At 36.2% G+C, this 18,734-nt stretch overlaps 1 protein-coding gene across 1 annotated transcript; it reads left to right on the top strand.

The window, feature by feature from the left end:
* Positions 1–621: 621 nt before the first annotated feature.
* On the top strand, positions 622–3,068 carry LOC149154163 (metacaspase-1-like). Its single transcript, XM_089438811.1, has 5 exons — positions 622–1,014; positions 1,226–1,559; positions 1,835–1,955; positions 2,282–2,509; positions 2,796–3,068. Exons 1-5 carry the CDS (start codon positions 699–701, stop codon positions 2,853–2,855), a joined length of 1,059 nt encoding a protein of 352 aa, XP_089294937.1. The 5' UTR covers positions 622–698; the 3' UTR covers positions 2,856–3,068.
* Positions 3,069–18,734: the final 15,666 nt, after the last annotated feature.

Genomic DNA, 18,734 nt, shown 5'->3' with positions numbered 1-18,734 from the left:
GAAAGACTTTTTCAACCTCTTGCTTTTTAAAACATGGAAATAAACTCAAAATCCCTCTCAAAATATAAACAAAAAAAATGCTAACATAAATATTGGATATCGTTGTAAGAAATACACATCCACACATGATTTAACAAAATATAAACTTGAGCAGGGCTAGTGCGCCATTAAAAAAAACAAAACCTAAAATACAAACTTGTTTAAAAAAAATATCATTAAAAATATTAATGTCCTCACTGACATGGTGATCTGACCCCACCCAACGAGCAATCTAAATCCAATATTCCTTTCCCGATCTCCTTGAGCAATCTAAATTCAATATGCCTTTCTCGATCTCCTTAGCACAATGGCAAATAGTCACTTCCTGATCACTTCATCCTTAACTTTATTCCCCTTGGAACCTACTTAAATTTTAATAAAGCACAAATGAGATGCGCATCGGGTTAACTTCGACAAGCAGGAGATTCTACGTGTATCGATTGCCTTTTTGCCGGATTCGATCGATGGATAGCATCGAACCCAACTAGTACAATTGTTCAAACTGAATAAGTTTGCTTCAATCTTTTACAATTCCATACTGCCAAACACGATTACAGACGTTTCGTCATAATCCTATATATAGTCCTCCTTGGATCCATGTGAAAGACAGACGCTTGAATTACAAGGAGTGAATTAGCTTGCGCACAAGAGATATTGTTATGGCGCAAGCCGAGCTGGTGGGTTGTCCGAATTGCAGAAGGAAGGTGTGGCTTCATCCCGGAGTTGCTGGTTTTCGCTGTCATTACTGCGGTGCTCATGTCGGGATTCGTCAACCAGAACCCTACGGCCGACCGAATTCCATCAGGAAACATCCTCTGGTTCAAGTCTCAACTAATAAAAGAGCCGTTCTCTGCGGGATTTGTTACAAAAATACGCCATACGAGCTGAAAGGCTGCATCAACGATGTCAACTGTCTGAAATATCTGCTCACAACCAGATTCAACTTCCCGGAAGACTCTATAGTTACCCTCACAGGTATTTTGTTATTAATTGTTTCGATTATGTTAAATAGTTTTACTAGTTGAAAATATGTATTCACTTCGTCTAATTTGTAGAATGCTCAATCGAGATAATGCAGGAAGTAGCGAAGCCCATAAACCAACCAAAGCTACCCGTTAATGTTATATTACGATGCACTGTTCTTTTGTTTTTTATTACCTGAACTGTGTAATTTTAATTTTTGCAGAGGTAGAAAAGGATTCCAAAAGAATACCCACAAAAAGAAACATCCAGAGGTGGATGCATTGGCTGGTGCAGAATTGCCAACCTGGGGATTCTTTGGTGTTCCATTATTCTGGGCATGGCTCTCAGCAAAAAGATTACACTGGCCACGAAGTTGATGGCTACGACGAAACGCTGTTGCCTCTTGACTTTCGGACAGAGGGGATGATCGTGGACAATGAGATCAACGATACGCTGGTAAAACCACTTCCTCTCGGAGCTCGACTGCATGCAATCATCGATGCTTGCCATAGTGGTACTGTTCTTGATTTGCCCTACGTCTGCGTCTTCAACCCTAGGTCAGTACTTTTGAAGGTTCAATCCATAATTGTTCTTTACAGTCATGGCTGGTTCTCAGTTTTTCTCTAACCGTAGATCAATCTGCTTTCTAAAATGGATTGTTATCATTTTCTTATTTGTCAGTACTTCTAACGTTCAATCCATAATTGTTCTTTACAGTCATGGCTGGTTCTCAACTTTTCTCTAGCAGTAGATCAATCTGCTTTTCTCTAGCAGTAGATCAATCTGCTTTTTAAAATTAATTGTTATCATTTTCTTATTTTTACAAATATAGCGGAGGAAAATGTGCTTGGGAGGACCAAAGACCTAAAAATGGTATGTGGAAAGGAACCATGGGAGGTGAAGCCATATCTTTTAGTGGATGTGATGATGATCAAACCTCTGCAGATACTAAGGTAAAATATTATCTTATATTACAATAAAATATTATTTTATTGTTTATGCATGTTTTACATTGATTTTAGATTTTTGAATATTTAAAAAAATTAATGAATTTTAATAAGATGTATTTATCTTTATTTATAAAATATTATAAAATTTATAATTAAATTAAATTAAATTGCCAAAGTTTTAGATAAAAAATAATAGAGTATTTTGTTAAAACAATTTTCGATATAAAATTATTGCTTAATTTTTACCCTAATCTAAATTTATATATATGGCATATTGAAAAAAATATAAAATTACGCAGTTATTTTTCTAATAGAAATGTTGACAACAGGCGCTTTCAAAGATTAGATCAACCGGAGCTATGACTTACAGTTTTATAAAAGCAATTGAGAGTGGACAAGGGAAAACCTATGGGAATCTGTTGAGTTCGATGAGTGATACTGTTCGCAAAGCACGCCAAAAGCATGCAAAACCTAAAAATATGGTTATCCAGAGTGGCGACAATAATCTTACAAATATGCTTGTCGAAGGTGGCAGCTATAAACAGGGCCAATTCCAGGTATTATAATTGAATTTATATTTTTCTTATTATTATTTAAAATAAAAATAAAAATACTAGTGGTTTTAAAACTTTATTATTCAATAATTTAATATTCCCTTTTGTGCTATTGACATTTATTGTACTTAAAAATGAGTAATTTCAGTAAACATTTTTTTAAATATAGATGATATGTAATCAAAACTAGGTTATGTTAATTTATTTAGTAACTATATATTATTATATTTTAAATTTAATTTTTTATATATAAATAATCTAATTTTTCATTTCATAATGGAAATTGCAGGAGCCACAATTGTCATCTTCTTATCCATTTGACGTCAACGAGACACCATTTTATTTGTGATGGAAGATTTGTATAATGTAAACGGTCCAATGATATTAGCATAGGAGAGTAGGAGTCTACCTTTATGGAAATATAAGGGCTAGATTCAACATGTCAATAAGTTTCTATTTTTATAGGGTTGTAAGTGTCAGATAAAAATGTTGATAAATTATATTACATTTGAAGTTGAAATTATGTATTAAAAATGTATTTTCTTCCATTTTAGAAAAAATATTTAGTCTTTAATCTTATTTATTATCTAAAAAGATATGGTATACATGCCATTGCTTTTTTAAATTCTAAAACGATATGGTAAACATGCCATTTATTTTTTAATTTAAATAAAAATTTATTTAGCTTTTAATCCTTTTATTATCTAAAAGGATATGGTAAACATGCCCTTGCTTTTTTAAATTCTAAAAAGATATGGTAAACATGTCATTGCTTTTCTAAATTCTAAAAAGATAGGCTAAACATGCCATTTCTTTTCTTAATTCAAATAAAAAGTTATAAGATATTTAAAATATTCATTTATGATATTAATGCATTTTCAAAAAATGTATGCATGCTTTTATAATTGTGGTATTTTTTTTTGTGGTATTTTTTTTTAATTTATGTATAGAAAATTATAAAAAATTATTTTAAAATTCTTTAAAAATTGAATAAATATGATAATTATTATGATAATTATAAATATTTATGCATATTTTTTAAACAAATTTATTTTTATTGTATAGTTGCAATATCAATACATTAGTTTTTCATGCTTCCATGTTATTTTAATTGTTAAATATGGAGTAATATTTTGACCTTTATTAAGTTCAAGAGTAAGTTTCAATATTTAAATTTAAATTTTTTATTTTATTGGAAAATTACAAACTTTGTATTGTGAAGCTAAATACTTCATTGTTATTTTTAAATTTTATTAAAATACATATTTCTTTGGAATCTCTTGATCTTTTAAGAGACATTCCACTTTTGAATTTCTTGGCCAACGATATTGTAAAATGATTGGCCATTCTTTTCTCTTTTTTTAGTTTTTATCGATATTTTTTTAATTCAATTATCTTGCTCAATGAAATAGTCCATAGTCTGAATTATCTAACCATATCTCTTCTTCACCCTCATAGAGGGGAATTTAGGTGAGTAAAATAGAATTTGAGTATATGATTTTTTTAGTCATGAATATACCTATATCAACATCACATATCTCTAAAGGAGAGATAAGCATGTTTATCAAAGGCATAGGAATTTTTTTTGGACACATAATCTTTTAAGATTTTTCCTATCATATTAATAATTTGTAAATAATAGGATAAATATGAATATATAGCTAAATATGAAGGGTCAGTTTTCCTTTTGGAAGACGATACCAATATCCATCTTGTTATACTAAATATGGATTCAAAGTAATGGATTATGATAAAAATTTTGGAGCTACACCTCTTCGTGATGTGGTATTAGATATTTGGTTGTTTTCATAATGCCATAATGAACACTCAGACCTACCTCTCTACCTTTCTTCCATTCTCTTCCCAACACCTCTTCCTAACATCGTATCCAAATCCCATTATTTTTTAGACTCAAACAATTAGTAGGGTTCAGGTTCAAATTTGATGGAGTCAAGAATCCTCTTGGCAAGACGAGTGGATATCTCCCTCTATAGAGATTCAAATCTTTTGTTTGCATCTACTTCATTCTTCATATCTAATACTTTTTTTTACTCTCTCCGATACAAATTCTCTGTTCTAATCACTTGTCTGAATCACTCCTCCAATGTTATACTAGGAACCGCCTCCCTCCTTTATCTTTAGTTTTGAGAACATTTCAATTAGATTTGGTCAACAACTCTCCACTTCCTACTTCCTATAGTATGATGTTATAGAGTTCAAGAATATGAGAATAAAATTCAACATTTCTTTTGGGTTTTCAATGATCCTAGATGGTGATATGTATTCTTAGGAGGGGATTTGAACTTAGCCATAAGTTTTCATACAACTATTACAATTTTAATAAAATATTGATTTGAAGTGGACTTCATTTTCTTTTAAGAAGAGACCTACTTATTTATTGAAGATTTAATTTCGTTATCCACTTTCTTATTCAAGTTCTTCACTAGATCATCTATTCTCTTCTGTCATATTTTTAGGAAAATTGACAATAATGTTGAAGGTGTGGTTGTCCAACATAGGGGAATATCCATTGAAACTCTATCTCGAGCGATTCACTATGTTTACCTAAGAAATGAAGTTACATGTTTCCCATGTTGGGGAATCCTTAGAGTCAGAGAAAACATACCTACATTTCAGAGCCTTTCCTGTAATTTTCTTGATGCTAAAGGCGATATTATCACAAGGTGATGCTTGTACCAAAGCTTCAAGATGTATTTCTATAGAATAAACTTTAGCTATAACTAGGTACCACCATATTTATTAATTGAAAATTGCAGGATTTTGTCCACCCTTTGAAAGGCTTCACTTATGAAGTCTAGCTAGCATTATTATGCTCAGGATGAATTTGTATCTATACTTGTACTAGGTGAAGCACGTAGACTTGGTATAATGCATTTAATCTGAAATATACAAAGTAAATATCAATGATACTACTACTATAATACATAGAGATTGCAAGGAGTAATTAATAATGAAGATGCATCCTCTCATCTCTATTATCAGCATGGTGTTGATTGGTAAGGGGAACAATAGAGTGGTTTAGAAATATAAACCACACTCTCACTCTGATGATTTGTGTAATGGAATCTATGAAGGATAATAATCTACCATTGAAAAAGGAGAGGAGGACACTAGGCCTAATAATTCCACATCAAATAAGGAGCTATCATATGGAAGAAACAAGACAATAAAACTTATGCCATGATTTATACATCATTAAGTGAAGAGGTGATCCACCATAATTTTTCTATTACATATTCTTATGGTTCTATAAAGAAGCTAAAGGACTTGTATGACTCGCACCCAAAACTACACATTGAAAACTTGAAGTAGTACAACTATTTCTTAAACTCTTCATCCGAGAGTTAAAGGATGATGATGCCATGACCTTATATTTTGAGATAAAATCCACCATGCATGAAATAGATGCCACTAGAGTGAATATATACCTTCCTCTCATAGCCTTTATTATATCCCTCCACACTAGAACACTCACCACCTTAAATTCCTACAATCTAGTGACCCAATGAAGTCTATTATATTTGACTCATTGGTGGAGAAACTTGCAAAATTTGAGAAAAAAATGGAAATACGAAGAAAAAACCAAACCCACTAGAGAGAGTGCATTCTATGCTTCGAAAGGGAAGAAACAATCAAATGATTCTTCTATAGTAAGTGGTGGTAGAAGCTGATGTGGAAAAAAGTATTTCATAGTTAGAGACATAGAAAATATCAAGGAGAAAGAATCGATCTTCATTGTATTCCTTGGGGAAAAATGGACATGATTCAACAAAATGCATAATTCCTTGCAAAAATATAAAATAAAAAGAAAATTGGAAACAATATAGAGGTAAAACACTAGATCTAACAAAAGGTAAAGCACCTAGATCTATTGAGTACAATTTTTTTATTACAATATTGGAGTAATTAAATAATTGTTCCATACTTCATTTTCTTCGTGGAGAAATTATTGATTACTTGAGATAGGTGCATATGCCACACAACCTTCTATGGAGACTTCTTTGAATATTTTAGTGAAAATTTACAAGGCATAGTGTATCTTGTAAATAAATAAGGTATCAAACCTTTGAGAATTAGCACCTTGAGGATTAAATTTCATGGATTCCCAAATTTTATTTTTTTGATATGCAATATCTTCTAGAGTTGTGGAGGAATTTACTTTTCCGTGTGCAGTTTTGATGAAAAGGCCACTTCATTGATATATTTGATGGAAAATTGGAAATAAGGAAGGCTTTTGAAAATGTGGTTATCATGATTAGAGTATAAGATGAAATATTTTTTAAGATAAAAGAAACATCTACTAATGCACATACTTAGCCATATCTCATTCATCACAATGTAGTTACATTTCCATATATTATTCTGTGGCTTGTTATATTTGGATCTATTAGTTACCACCACCTTCATTTACTAAAAAATGATCATGTTTCTAGTTTTCCTACTATTCCTAGGAAGCTAAAGCAATGTAATGCTTGTATCCTTGGAAAGCATAGCACACAAACATTCCATGATTCCACTTTAGAGCATGCAAAATCCTTTGGCTAATATATTCTAATTTATGTGATCCAATGAATGTCCCACTTTCTAATGGAAGTAAATATATGATGACCTTTATTGATGATTAAACTAGGGTGTCTCGGTGTTATCGGGAGAAGTAGTGTTTATTCATAGCTGCTAGTCCCACTAAGACGGGTAGCTATCTTAGAAACAACAGATTAAAGTCACTTATGTTTCCCTTTATGAGTGATAGATAAGAGAGAAGCAGAGAGCACCAGCCTCAGTTTTTCTAGTCTCCTTGCTTGTTTCCTCTCTCCTTTGATGAATCTTTCACCGCTCCTTTCTCGCTTGTCCCGCTTCAAAGAACACCTATAGAGCCAAGGCAGAAAAATACCATCAAAGCATAGAGATCTATAACCATAAATAATGTAGGATCAGATGTACATTAACAATATAAATACATACATAAACAAGATTCAGAGATATACAAGCATATGGAGGAAAACTAAAATAGCTTTATTGATAGAAGTAGTAGAAGAGAGGATTACAACTAGGCCGTCCGATCCAACATCATCCTCCTAGCATGAAAGCCCTCTTCACCTCATAAAAATCAAGATCACCCAACAATGTCTTCAAAGAGAAACCAACAACACTGCCTTGCAAATTACAAAATTCCAGCCCTTGGATCTCTTGGATGAGGGATCCATATATAGATGTTTACAGGAGAGTGAGTCAGCTTCTGGGATTTTTATTAGTGTCATTTCACTAATAGTTCTTGGTTCCACTTGGAGATTTTAGATCTATTACTCATCCCTGGGCGAATTTAGAGAGGCAAGTGTCATATGAGCAGTTTCTAGAAGATTTTTTGGGTTTCCACCTAGAAAACACCTTTTGTCATTTGTATGCTCTCTCTCCTCACACCCTACAGAAGGGCTTTCCAGTATGCATCGCACCCCCCGTGTGTAATAGGTTAAATGCATCGCACCCTATGCATGGAGCAATCTGTATGGTCCTTTTTTGACCAGTTCTGAGTAGTTTTTGATGGAGAACTTCTGGGACATGATGTAATCAGTTGACCTTGTTCCTTTAGGGTATGAAACAACACTTTTAGGGGTTTAGAAGCCCTTGGTTTATGGACGTATGTGATTGGGGTTGCAGTGCCCAAATATGTCTATAACAGTTGCCCCCTAAAGCATGAGGTCGTAAATCCTTTTGATGTCGGATGAAATGCTTTATAATGAGGATCCGAGGTTTTTTGAACTGGAAGGTGACCTGTAATAAGATACAATACAATACATTATCCTCATAATATTTTCATGATCTAGCTGAGGCGGGCATTCCCATGCTTAGCTTTATAAATTCATACTCATGTACATAAGATAGACAATCATCTGTGTGGTAGACTGATGATTCTAGTAGAGCCATCATCCTTTAGTTTGGATGATTATCTATGTAGCTGTGATGTACATTTGATGTCTTTATTTTCCTAAATATATCACGGCCCGGATGGATGAAACTAGATCTGGGGTCTTCAAACTCGTTCAATATTTGCCCGAAGTACAAGTCGATCCATGTGAAAATATGTTCTGATGTTGAACATGGAAAGACATCGCCTGATTACCAGCCAATGATGTAAGTTGTTAATAGGCACGAGAGGAATCACCGATAATGATGATGACCCTCAAGGTACTGTAGTACAATTCACGTGGTGTGAATACATGAGTTGATGTCAAACACCACGTAAAATCTTTCGGTCGAAGGCCATTGATGTAAACCTATCGCCAGAAGTAAGAAACTTGCCATTGAGGCATGCAAGCTTCAAAGTACTAAAAGGATTGTTCCTAAGTCAAGTTCTTCGATAATGAGCTGATGTCGACAAGAAGTGACCCATCGTAGGAGGGCCTTAATGAATCCCACATCTACAACACAGAACGAGCAAATGATTTTGTGGAGATGAAAATGATCTGATGATACAAGGTTCAAGGTGGTGGTCATGAAAAATGGAGAGTGAAGGTATTGCAGCAGATGAGACATTGGCTAGGTTGGTGAATTCTCTGAGCGACTTCTCTTGAACATACCGCCGACACTGAAATGGATTGGTAGCGTTAACCCCAAGGTGGATGGTATGATGGACCAATGGTCATATGACTGGTGAATGGAATAATCCAACTCGACTCAATCATGGTGATAGAGTGAAAGTGTCATGTTCAAGAGCGACCTGCTACTAATGAAGCTATTCAAGTTTTCTTCCCTTTTTCCCTAGTCATTGCTGACCAGTACGTCTTTATTTTTTTCAAGCTTGAGGAGGATAACATATGCTTATTCTATAATTTTCCCTTCGGGCAAACCCGTTGCTATGCTTTAACGAGCCTAGCGACAGTGAAACTCAATCTTGTCTTCATGAACAAGTTTGTCGCTATTGTTTTAACGAGTTTAATGACAAAGATAACTCAGTCCTTTTCAATTTTAGATAGTCTAAAAAGTGACGTAAAGGCATCTCCATTTGTCCTTTTTCATAATGTAATCCCTTAAGTCTGAGAAAGTGTAAAATAATACGAAAGGGATGACTTTTCGATAGTTTTAACGAGCCGAACAAGACAAGAACTCGATATTTTTGTGTAATAATCCCTCATGTCCAAAAAATATTAAAATCTAGAGGAGGGATAGCACTCACGGTTGCTTTAACGAGTTGTAGAGGCCAATTGCTCGGTAATCTTTTCATATTTTACGATTCAAATGAAAAGAGCTTAAAGAAGACTCATTTTTTGAGGAATGAGTGATGTTTTTGGATAGCAACTGGTTCCAGGAAAGGGTTGGAACTTTTCAATCACGACAGTGGAAAGAGGGTGGCTAATAAAATCACTCATTGCAACTATTCCTCAAAAGGGTAAACAATCAAATGGAGGCGTATGATCAGCTAAAAAAGAGTGGAGGTGATGGTAAGAACACGACCAAGGTTCAAAAGCTGATAGTCATGCGAATGGTTATTTACCGGAGGTGGGGTTCATTTTTTAATGAGCTTGAACTCTGTGGAAACATTTGCTCATTGCTAGGTTTGTTTTTTGACGAGCTTGAACTTCACGTAAAACTGCTCATGGCAAGGTTTATTTTTTAACGATCTTGAACTTTGCGTAAAACTGCTCGTGATAATAGTCAGAGACGTTGACTTCACCATTAACACTATGTTCTTTTGACGGTCGTGCTGCCTATTCAATTACTCCATCAAATTGATTAGAAATGTGAATACATGCTTGAAAAAGGAGTTAAACAACCATATTTTACCATTTCATTCAAATTTGGGATTCTTGGAGCTCAGGAGGAGTTTTCTCCCTTGATTTTCACCATCTGATTCCGATAGATTCTGTGGACTATTTTCGGTGTCGTTTGGACTAGGCAGGGCTAACCCTGAGCTCTTCAATTTCATTCTTTCCTTTTTTGATTTTGAGCATTATTTCTTGTTCTTCTGAGCCTCTAGGGTTTGAAAAATTTGTTCTCTCCCCATCGCACCCAATGTATATCAAAAGATGCGATGCATACTGAGTTGGCCATTGGCCAGTCAGGATGCATCTCACCCAGTACATAGCTGGGGTACGATGGGCGCAAAAGGGAAAGTTTATGCACTGTTTTTCATGGAAATTTTTGCCTATTTTTGCCTGAATCAGGATCCTAATTCTTTTTTTTTTTTTTTAGAGATTCATTGGATCAAGATGGTCATTACATGGTGAATGTGAGCATGAAGGAGAGGACATGGTTGTTTTACATGATCTGGGTACGGTGACTACTTTGCAGAACTGTGGTTTGCTCAAATTCTTCCACATATCCAACATGAGGCACCAAATCAATTTGTTGCAATATTTTCTCGATGCATGGGATCCTACCAACCAAGTGTTCTAGATTCAAGGTAGATCCATCCCTTTGACAGTTGAGGATATCTACTTCTTGACTGGTTTATAGAGGCGTGGTGCCCCTCTCTCACTATCAGGATCTGCCCGTGGAGGTGAATCTATGAGGGATTATATTTGCCGATTCTATATAGATGGATCTTAGCCGAGAAAGGACGGAAAGATCAATATTCGTGATGTCACTGACCGGTCCTTCAGGACTACCTTATTCACATTTGCTAGACTGGCTGGTAGTGCGGCTCTTCATTTGGTCAACAGGTCCTATATGCAGTATGCTCTAGAATGCCTTGAACCAAAGGTATTCAATTGGTGTGATGTAGTACTTGTAGTTATAAAGGAACAGCTCACCAAGGTGAAGAATGGAATATCTAAGAACTTTGGTTATGGTTCTATTCTCATCGTCTTCACCTTGGAGAAGATCCCACTGAAGCAGCCACAATACATTTCACTCCGACCATTAGTACCAACGGAACCACAGATGCAGAGATGGGTTGATCTTATGGCCAGACATGCTGGTCAGTCACAGATTTCATTCTCTGATGCCTTCTTTGAGTGGTTTGGCCATCTGGAGATGGTCTTTGCTGAGTATCCATATGCTAGAATGGATTTTCGGGGTGACCCAGATTTGGTGTTGTCGGTCGGTAAGTAATGGGGTGTTATAGGTAAATGTTCTGACCATATCCTTGTTTATTGTTTTTATAATATTCTTATGTCTTTTAATGCTATCAAGACTAATAAAACTCATATATTCATGCAGATATTGGACTTGTGCAACTAGCAGTGCGCCCGAGGGTAGCAATTGCCGTTCTAGTAGGAGAGGCTATAGGGAGGGTTGTCCTCCATGATCTAGATGTAGCCGAGACCCTTGCAGTATTACATGATCATATCGAGGGTCTCACCCTTGGTATCCAGGATGTGAGTACCAACGAGTTACCTCTGAGATTACAGCGCCATACTATTGGTGTGCCGAGTCGATGGACTAGGCTCTTACATATGATCGTACAAGCGGTGACTTTTTATCACCAGCACCATTAGTTTAGGATGCTTTTCTGTATTTTTTGAGTTTTTGGGTCATGTGACTGATTTTGCCTTGGACACAGAACATTTTGACAAACTATAAACAATTATATATATTTTTGATTTTGGGAGCGTTATTTTGGTTAAGTTATATGATCTTGATGCAAATATTGATTGAAATGCTTTCTTTTATAAATGCTGCAAATGTCTATCTAACACATAATATTCTAATGAATCAGTTAATGTGTTTAAGTTTCTGGAAATGTGTTGATATTGAATAGAATCAAATTGCCTTTCCAAAATCCTAACCCTTAGGAACATATGATAGATAGCTGGATTTTGAACAGAATATATGCCAATAAGTTGTAGGATGACAAGTTGTGAGTCTAGCCTGACAAAAAGTCAGCCTATGCCACATGAAATGGCATCAAAGAGAAGTTCTATCAATGCGGTATACTCAGTGACGTTGTTTGTTGATTGACCAATACATACTCCTCTTAAACTCACTAACTCGTCGCTTGGATCAAAAATGGCCCAGGCTGTAAAAGATAGGTTCCGCATACTACGACTAGCTCCGTCGGCATATCCAACGAATGATTCCAATAGGTTCGACATCTGCAACAAATGCAAAATATGGATTACCTAACCAAAATGATCACTCTTGACAAAAAAAAAATGTAACAAAAGCATATGAAGAGGTCACTACACTTAGTCAAGCATAGTAACGCTTAAGGTACAACCTGTTTCGGGGTTGCACCAGTGGAATTCCATCGTAATCTACTAGCTCGTAGGCTCCTTTTGCTAGCACTCATTTAACAATGTAAGGACCCATCAACAAAGATTGGAACTTACTTGCTCCCAATTTATCAGATTCTTGATCGTAAAGCAAGACCAGGTCACCTTCTGAGAAGACACGGGGTTTGACATTTTTGTCAAACTGCGCCTTAACTCGTTTCTTATGGGCTTCATTAGCCAAGGAGGCATCCGACGGGTTTCGTCTAATTGGATTAGTTCCAAGAAGCGAGCCTCTTCCTTTGAAGTTCCGGCGAGAAGGTCGCTTGCGAGCTTGAGAGATGAAATCTCACATTGAATGGGTAAGACGGCTTCCAGGCCATACACCAGATGAAAGGGTGTAAACCCAGTCACATTTCTTACCGAGCTTCTATATGCCCACAAGGTTGAGTACAGGATTAGGTGCCAACTCCGTTTGTGGACTCAGATCATCCTTTGCAACATGCACTTTAGGACTTTGTTGATGGCCTCAACTTCTCCCTTAGCTTGCGGATAATACAGAGTAGAACTATCATGGGACAATCCTAGTTTGGTAGTCAATTCAACCATCATGTGATTGCGAAAATGTGATCCATGATCTGTGACTATAGCGTATGGAAGACCGAACCTAGAGACTACATGATTGAAAAATAAAAGAGCAGTCGTTTCGTTGTTGTTGTTTAATGTAGGCATCGCCTCGGCCCATTTCATAAAATAGTCAACTGCGACTATGATATACCCATGCCCCCCAGCCGAGGTGGGGTTACATGTCATGAAATATATGACCCATTTTGCAAATGACCCAACAACAACTACTGGTTGCAAAGGTGCGGGTGGTATTCTGGTTTTGCAGTCGAATATTTGACAAGAATGGAAACTTCTGACTGCGGTTATGCAATCTTCGAACATTGTTGGCCAAAAGTAGCCTGCTCGTAAGATATTTTGTGCTGTGGCGTAACTAGATTGATGCCCCCCACACGCACCTAAATGACAATCATTTAGGACTTTTTTGGCCTCCTCATGGGTGAGGCACCTTCGCAGAACTGTATCGATACCACGACAGTAAAGTGTATCACCGACGATCATGTAGTCTTTTTCTTGGTATCGAGTACGTCGTTGTTCAGAGTGAGAGGTATTAGGCCTGTATGTTTGGGTTTGGAGATAGATGATTATATCTCTGTACCACAGATCGCTTGACGATATCAGAAACAAAGATTCATCCACGATTGTTGCTTTGGATGTTGAATCGTTGGACGACGATGGGAAATCACATAATAACTCCGCGAAAACTAGAGATTTCTTTGATTTGGATTTTACGAATTCCATATAAAAATCTTGCAAAATAGCTATCCATTTTGAATATTTTCCCCCAAGTAACTAACGTGATAGAATGTAAGTCATTGGGTTGCAATCTGATAAAATGATAGTTTTGCGAAAGAGGATATAGTGTCGAAATATCTGTACTACTTGAACAGCTGCGAGAGCTAGCTTTCCAACATAGGAGTATTTGATTTCTGTATCACTTAATTTCCGGCTTGAATAATAGATAGGATGTTCGATTCCATTTTCTTCTTGAACTAAAACCATTGCGATGGTTGTATCTGTTGTAGCTAGATACAGGTTAAATTCTTTTTTATAATTAAGAGTGTACATTAATGACACTTTTATTAGGGATTCCTTTAGAGCATCAAAGGAAGCTTGTGCGACCTAATCCTAGTTGAAGGGTACTTCTTTTTTCAAAAGACGCATATAACCTTTAGCAAGTTTGGCGTAATTTGGAATGAACCTCCTCAGAAAGTTTGCTTCCACTTGGAGTTTCTAAATCTGAAGCAAATTTGAAGGTGGAGGCATATCGATGATTGTCTGAACCTTACATGTGTCGAGTGAAATTCCGTTCTTAGAAACTACAAAGCCAAGTAAACAACCAGAACTGAAACAAAACACACACTCGTGTGGATTGAGTCGTATCTTGTAGTGTAAGCAACGTAGAAATATAGCTCTCAAATGCCACAGATGATCAGTCCGCTTTCGCGAATGAGCCGGAAGATCATCGAGATATGGTTGAATGATGTTTTTGATGTCATCAAAGGCATAATTCATAGCCCTCTGAAAAGTTGCCCCTGCATTCTTTATACTGAAAGGTAATTTACGGTAGGCGAATGTGCCCCATGGACATATAAATGTAGTCTTCGACTGGTCCTATGGGCAGATATTTATTTGATTATAGCCAGAAAATCCATCCATAAATGAAAATATTTCGCATCCGGTACATTCAACAATTATCTGGTCAATGAAGGGTGTAGGGTAGTTATCCTTTGGACAAGATTGATTTACATCCCTGTAATCAATGCACACTCTAATAGTTCCTTGCTTTTTCATCACAGGAACAATATTCGATACCTAATCAGTGAGAGGAACCAGGTAAATGAAACCAACATGTAAAACTTTTTCAACTTCTGCCTTGATGGCGGCGGCTTTCTTTGGGTGCACCTGCCAAAGCCATTGTCGTACCGGTTTAACATCTGGATACATCTTGATTTTGTGTTCAACTATACCCGAGTCAATGCCTGGAATTTCTTCGTATGACCATGCAAAGAAATCTCTAAATTTGCGAAAGAGAGCGCAATATATTCCCAGTTCTGAAGAAGAACAAGATTTGCCGACATTAATATTCTTTACAACATTAGGTTTGATCAAGATATTTATGGTGATAGTTTCTTCAATATTGGACAGATTTCGCTCGAAATCCACCGTGTTTATAGTATTTTATAGAAAATCAAAAACTGAAGGATGATCAAGGTCGTTGGAATAATCTTCGTTGTAATCCGGAAGATGGGAACGATGGTGGTAACCTTCCCATGGTTCCTCTTCTATCATCATTGACTGAATAATTCCTTCGTCTGTAGAATGTACATGTGACCAAGGATCTGAAGAGGTGCCATATTCCTCTGTCCTATCCACCCAAACACTCGATGAGCGTTGATTTGGGTTTGCCGACCAGGCTAAGAAAATTGATTGCTACAAAATCTCTATTGGGCTTGGAGGAAAAACCTGTTGATGATCAATGCCAACAAAATGTTCGAAAATATTCTGAATGGAAGATATTATATTGCAGGTTCCTAGTGTTGCCACTCCCGCCAGATTTTTTGGAGGCAGTAGGGAAAAAGTACCCATAAATGTAGGGTCTTTCAGTAGGCCTACCTTGACATTTTGAAGCGAATGAAAGCTTCCATGGATCATTGGAATGCTTCCTATACCTTGTGAACTATTGGGGAGAAAGGTTTATTGATCAATGATTGTAATTCCTCCTTGGAAAGGAGATGCAATCTTCCTAAAGTAAGTTGATACAACAGCGTCCATGGCATAAATCTAGGGCCTTCCTAGTAAGATATTGTAATCGAGGTTTCCATCAATAACTTCGACGTCAATTTCTACTGTTTTTCCCCCCAGTTCAACTTGTAAGTTACTTAAAATCCTGTATGAGGTGTATGTTTGTCCATCGAATGCTTTTAATGTCATTGATGATCTTGACAAGGGTGGTGATCCTAAATTTTTCTAGCAACTCATTGACATAATGCAGGTAGATGCCCCCTCGTCAATAATTGTTCGATGAATGGTTTTGTTGAGGGCTTTCACTTGAATGAGGAAAGCGAGTTGAGCTCGTAACTGTGGTTCAAATCCTTTATGATTAAAGGCCACAAGATTGGAATCCGTTGGGTCAATCCCCCCTATTGCTGATAATAGAGCCTGCTTTTGGTAGGGGCAATTTGCTAGTACTTCAAGTGTCAACATAGTGGACGGCGATTGGGCCAAATCCTCTACTATATTATTATTCCATGCTACTCGGGCATGACGATTAAATGTTGATTTGTGTACTACTCCCTTTAGTGGCTTTATCGTTAGCTCAGGAATAATGGGTGGCACAACTTCGGTTGAAGTTGTTGTCGAACTACTAGGTTGATCTGCAGCCTTGTTGTTTGATAGCTGTGGATTCCCGTAATCTTTGTTCCTTGTCGATCTCAAACCATCATTTTGTTGTTTCAAAATGGACAACATAAGCACCTGGGATGGGGAAGCACTGTTGCTAGCAACCAGATTGGTTTCTGGGTTTGGAAATGGGTCAGTCAATATTGCTGAAGTTCTTGAATTATTAAATATTTTCTTAACTTTAGCTTTATATGGACAATCTCTCGTCCAATGGTCCTAATCACATATGAGGCATGGTTGATTAGGTTTCTTTTACCCAGAAGGGTTTGCAGAAGATTTTTCAAGAGACGAATCATCCTGTTTCTTCTTTCTGCTTTTCCCTTTCTTCTTTCCCCATGGCTGCTTTGGTTCTTTGCCTTTGTCAGTCAACATGACATTAACTTCGAAGGCAAGAAGTTCATCATTTTCATTTTGACCGGAAACTATACAGGCCTTTTTAGATGTAGCCTTCGTGGTTTACGCGCTAGTTATGCCGATCACGCCATCGCCGGCATGAGAGTCTTTGTTCGATTTAGGAGGAGCAGGAACAAAAAACTCTAGTCTAGGAGCATCAGGGATTTTGTCGTAGAATGTGCCAGACTGAGTATAAATCAAGTCTAGATATTTCCCACGAGCAATGACTTGCTCTTCAGTGACAACCCCCCTTTTAGCCACATCTTCTATAATAGAAGGGAACAATAACTTAATAAAACATTCAGCTAGCAGCTGATCAGGAACATATGTTTTTACCATTCAGCGACGACGTTGCCACTCATGAATATGATCTAATATATGAGTGGCTGTCATTTTCTTAAAATTGGTAAGAAGCTCTGTTCCTATTTCTTACCTTATGGGTAACTGAAATTACGCAGTTATTTTTCTAATAGAAACATTGTTGTTATTTTTCTAATAGAAATGTTGACAACAGGTGCTTTCAAAGATTACATCAACCGGAGCTATGACTTACAGTTTTATAAAAGCAATTGAGAGTGGACAAGGGAAGACTTATGGGAATCTGTTGAATTCGATGAGTGATACTGTTCGCAAAGCACGCCAAAAGCATGCAAAACCAAAAAATATGGTTATCCAGAGTGGCGACAATAATCTTACAAATATGCTTGTCGAAGGTGGCAGCTATAAACAGGGCCAATTGCAGGTATTATAATTGAATTTATATTTTTCTTATTATTATTTAAAATAAAAATAAAAATACTTGTGGTTTTAAAACTTTATTATTCAATAATTTAATATTCCCTTTTGTGCTATTGACATTTAGTGTACCTTAAAAATGTGTAATTTCAGTAAACATTTTTTTAAATATAGATGATATGTAATCAAAACTAGGTTATGTTAATTTATTTAGTATATCTATATATATGTATTTTAAATTTAAATTTTTTATATATAAATAATCTAATTTTTCATTTCATAATGGAAATTGCAGGAGCCACAATTTTCATCTTCTTATCCATTTGACGTCAACGAGACACGATTTTATTTGTGATGGAATATTTGTATAATGTAAACGGTCCAATGATATTAGCATAGGAGCGTAGGAGTCTACCTTTATGGAAATATAAGGGCTAGATTCAACATGTCAATAAGTTTCTATTTTTATAGGGTTATAAGTGTCAGAAGAAAATGTTGATAAATTATATTACATTTGAAGTTGAAATTATGTATTAAAAATGTATTTTCTTCAATTTTAGAAAAAATATTTAGTCTTTAATTACGCCGTAAGGCGTTTCCCTCTGAAATAAACTCTCCAAACTGCTGTCGTGTCAAAATATGTGCCATTCGATATGGTTGTTAGACGATGGAGTAATCCTTAACCGTTGATTTGAATTGTGTAATGCAAACCATCAACCGTTTTTCAACAAGATACGTTGCGGTGAGCACAGACGAGAAGGTGAGGCGCCTGGGGAGGCGAGACATCGTGGTGGTGTGGACGGAGAGACATTAGTATTCGCAGAACCACAAAATCGATGGCCACGCTCAGCCAAATAATCAAGCAAGACCGTCATCCCGTCTGGCTTGCCGATGCGCTTATTCTT

Source organism: Pinus tabuliformis, chromosome 9 (assembly GCF_031772625.1).
Source record: "Pinus tabuliformis cultivar Carrire ecotype Pingquan chromosome 9, CPIR1, whole genome shotgun sequence".
Taxonomy (NCBI): Eukaryota; Viridiplantae; Streptophyta; class Pinopsida; order Pinales; family Pinaceae; genus Pinus; species Pinus tabuliformis.
The sequence above is the reverse complement of the archived record's forward strand: the minus strand, read 5'-3'. Positions and strand labels throughout refer to the sequence as shown.

What these genes read in the sequence shown, in the direction of transcription:
- LOC149154163 (XM_089438811.1), top strand. Translation starts at nt 699, where the DNA reads ATGGCGCAAGCCGAGCTGGTGGGTTGTCCGAATTGCAGAAGGAAGGTG. An exon ending in GTCTGCGTCTTCAACCCTAG is followed by an intron (nt 1,560 to 1,834) that starts GTCAGTACTTTT and finishes TTACAAATATAG; the next exon opens with CGGAGGAAAATGTGCTTGGG. An exon ending in AAACCTCTGCAGATACTAAG is followed by an intron (nt 1,956 to 2,281) that starts GTAAAATATTAT and finishes TGTTGACAACAG; the next exon opens with GCGCTTTCAAAGATTAGATC.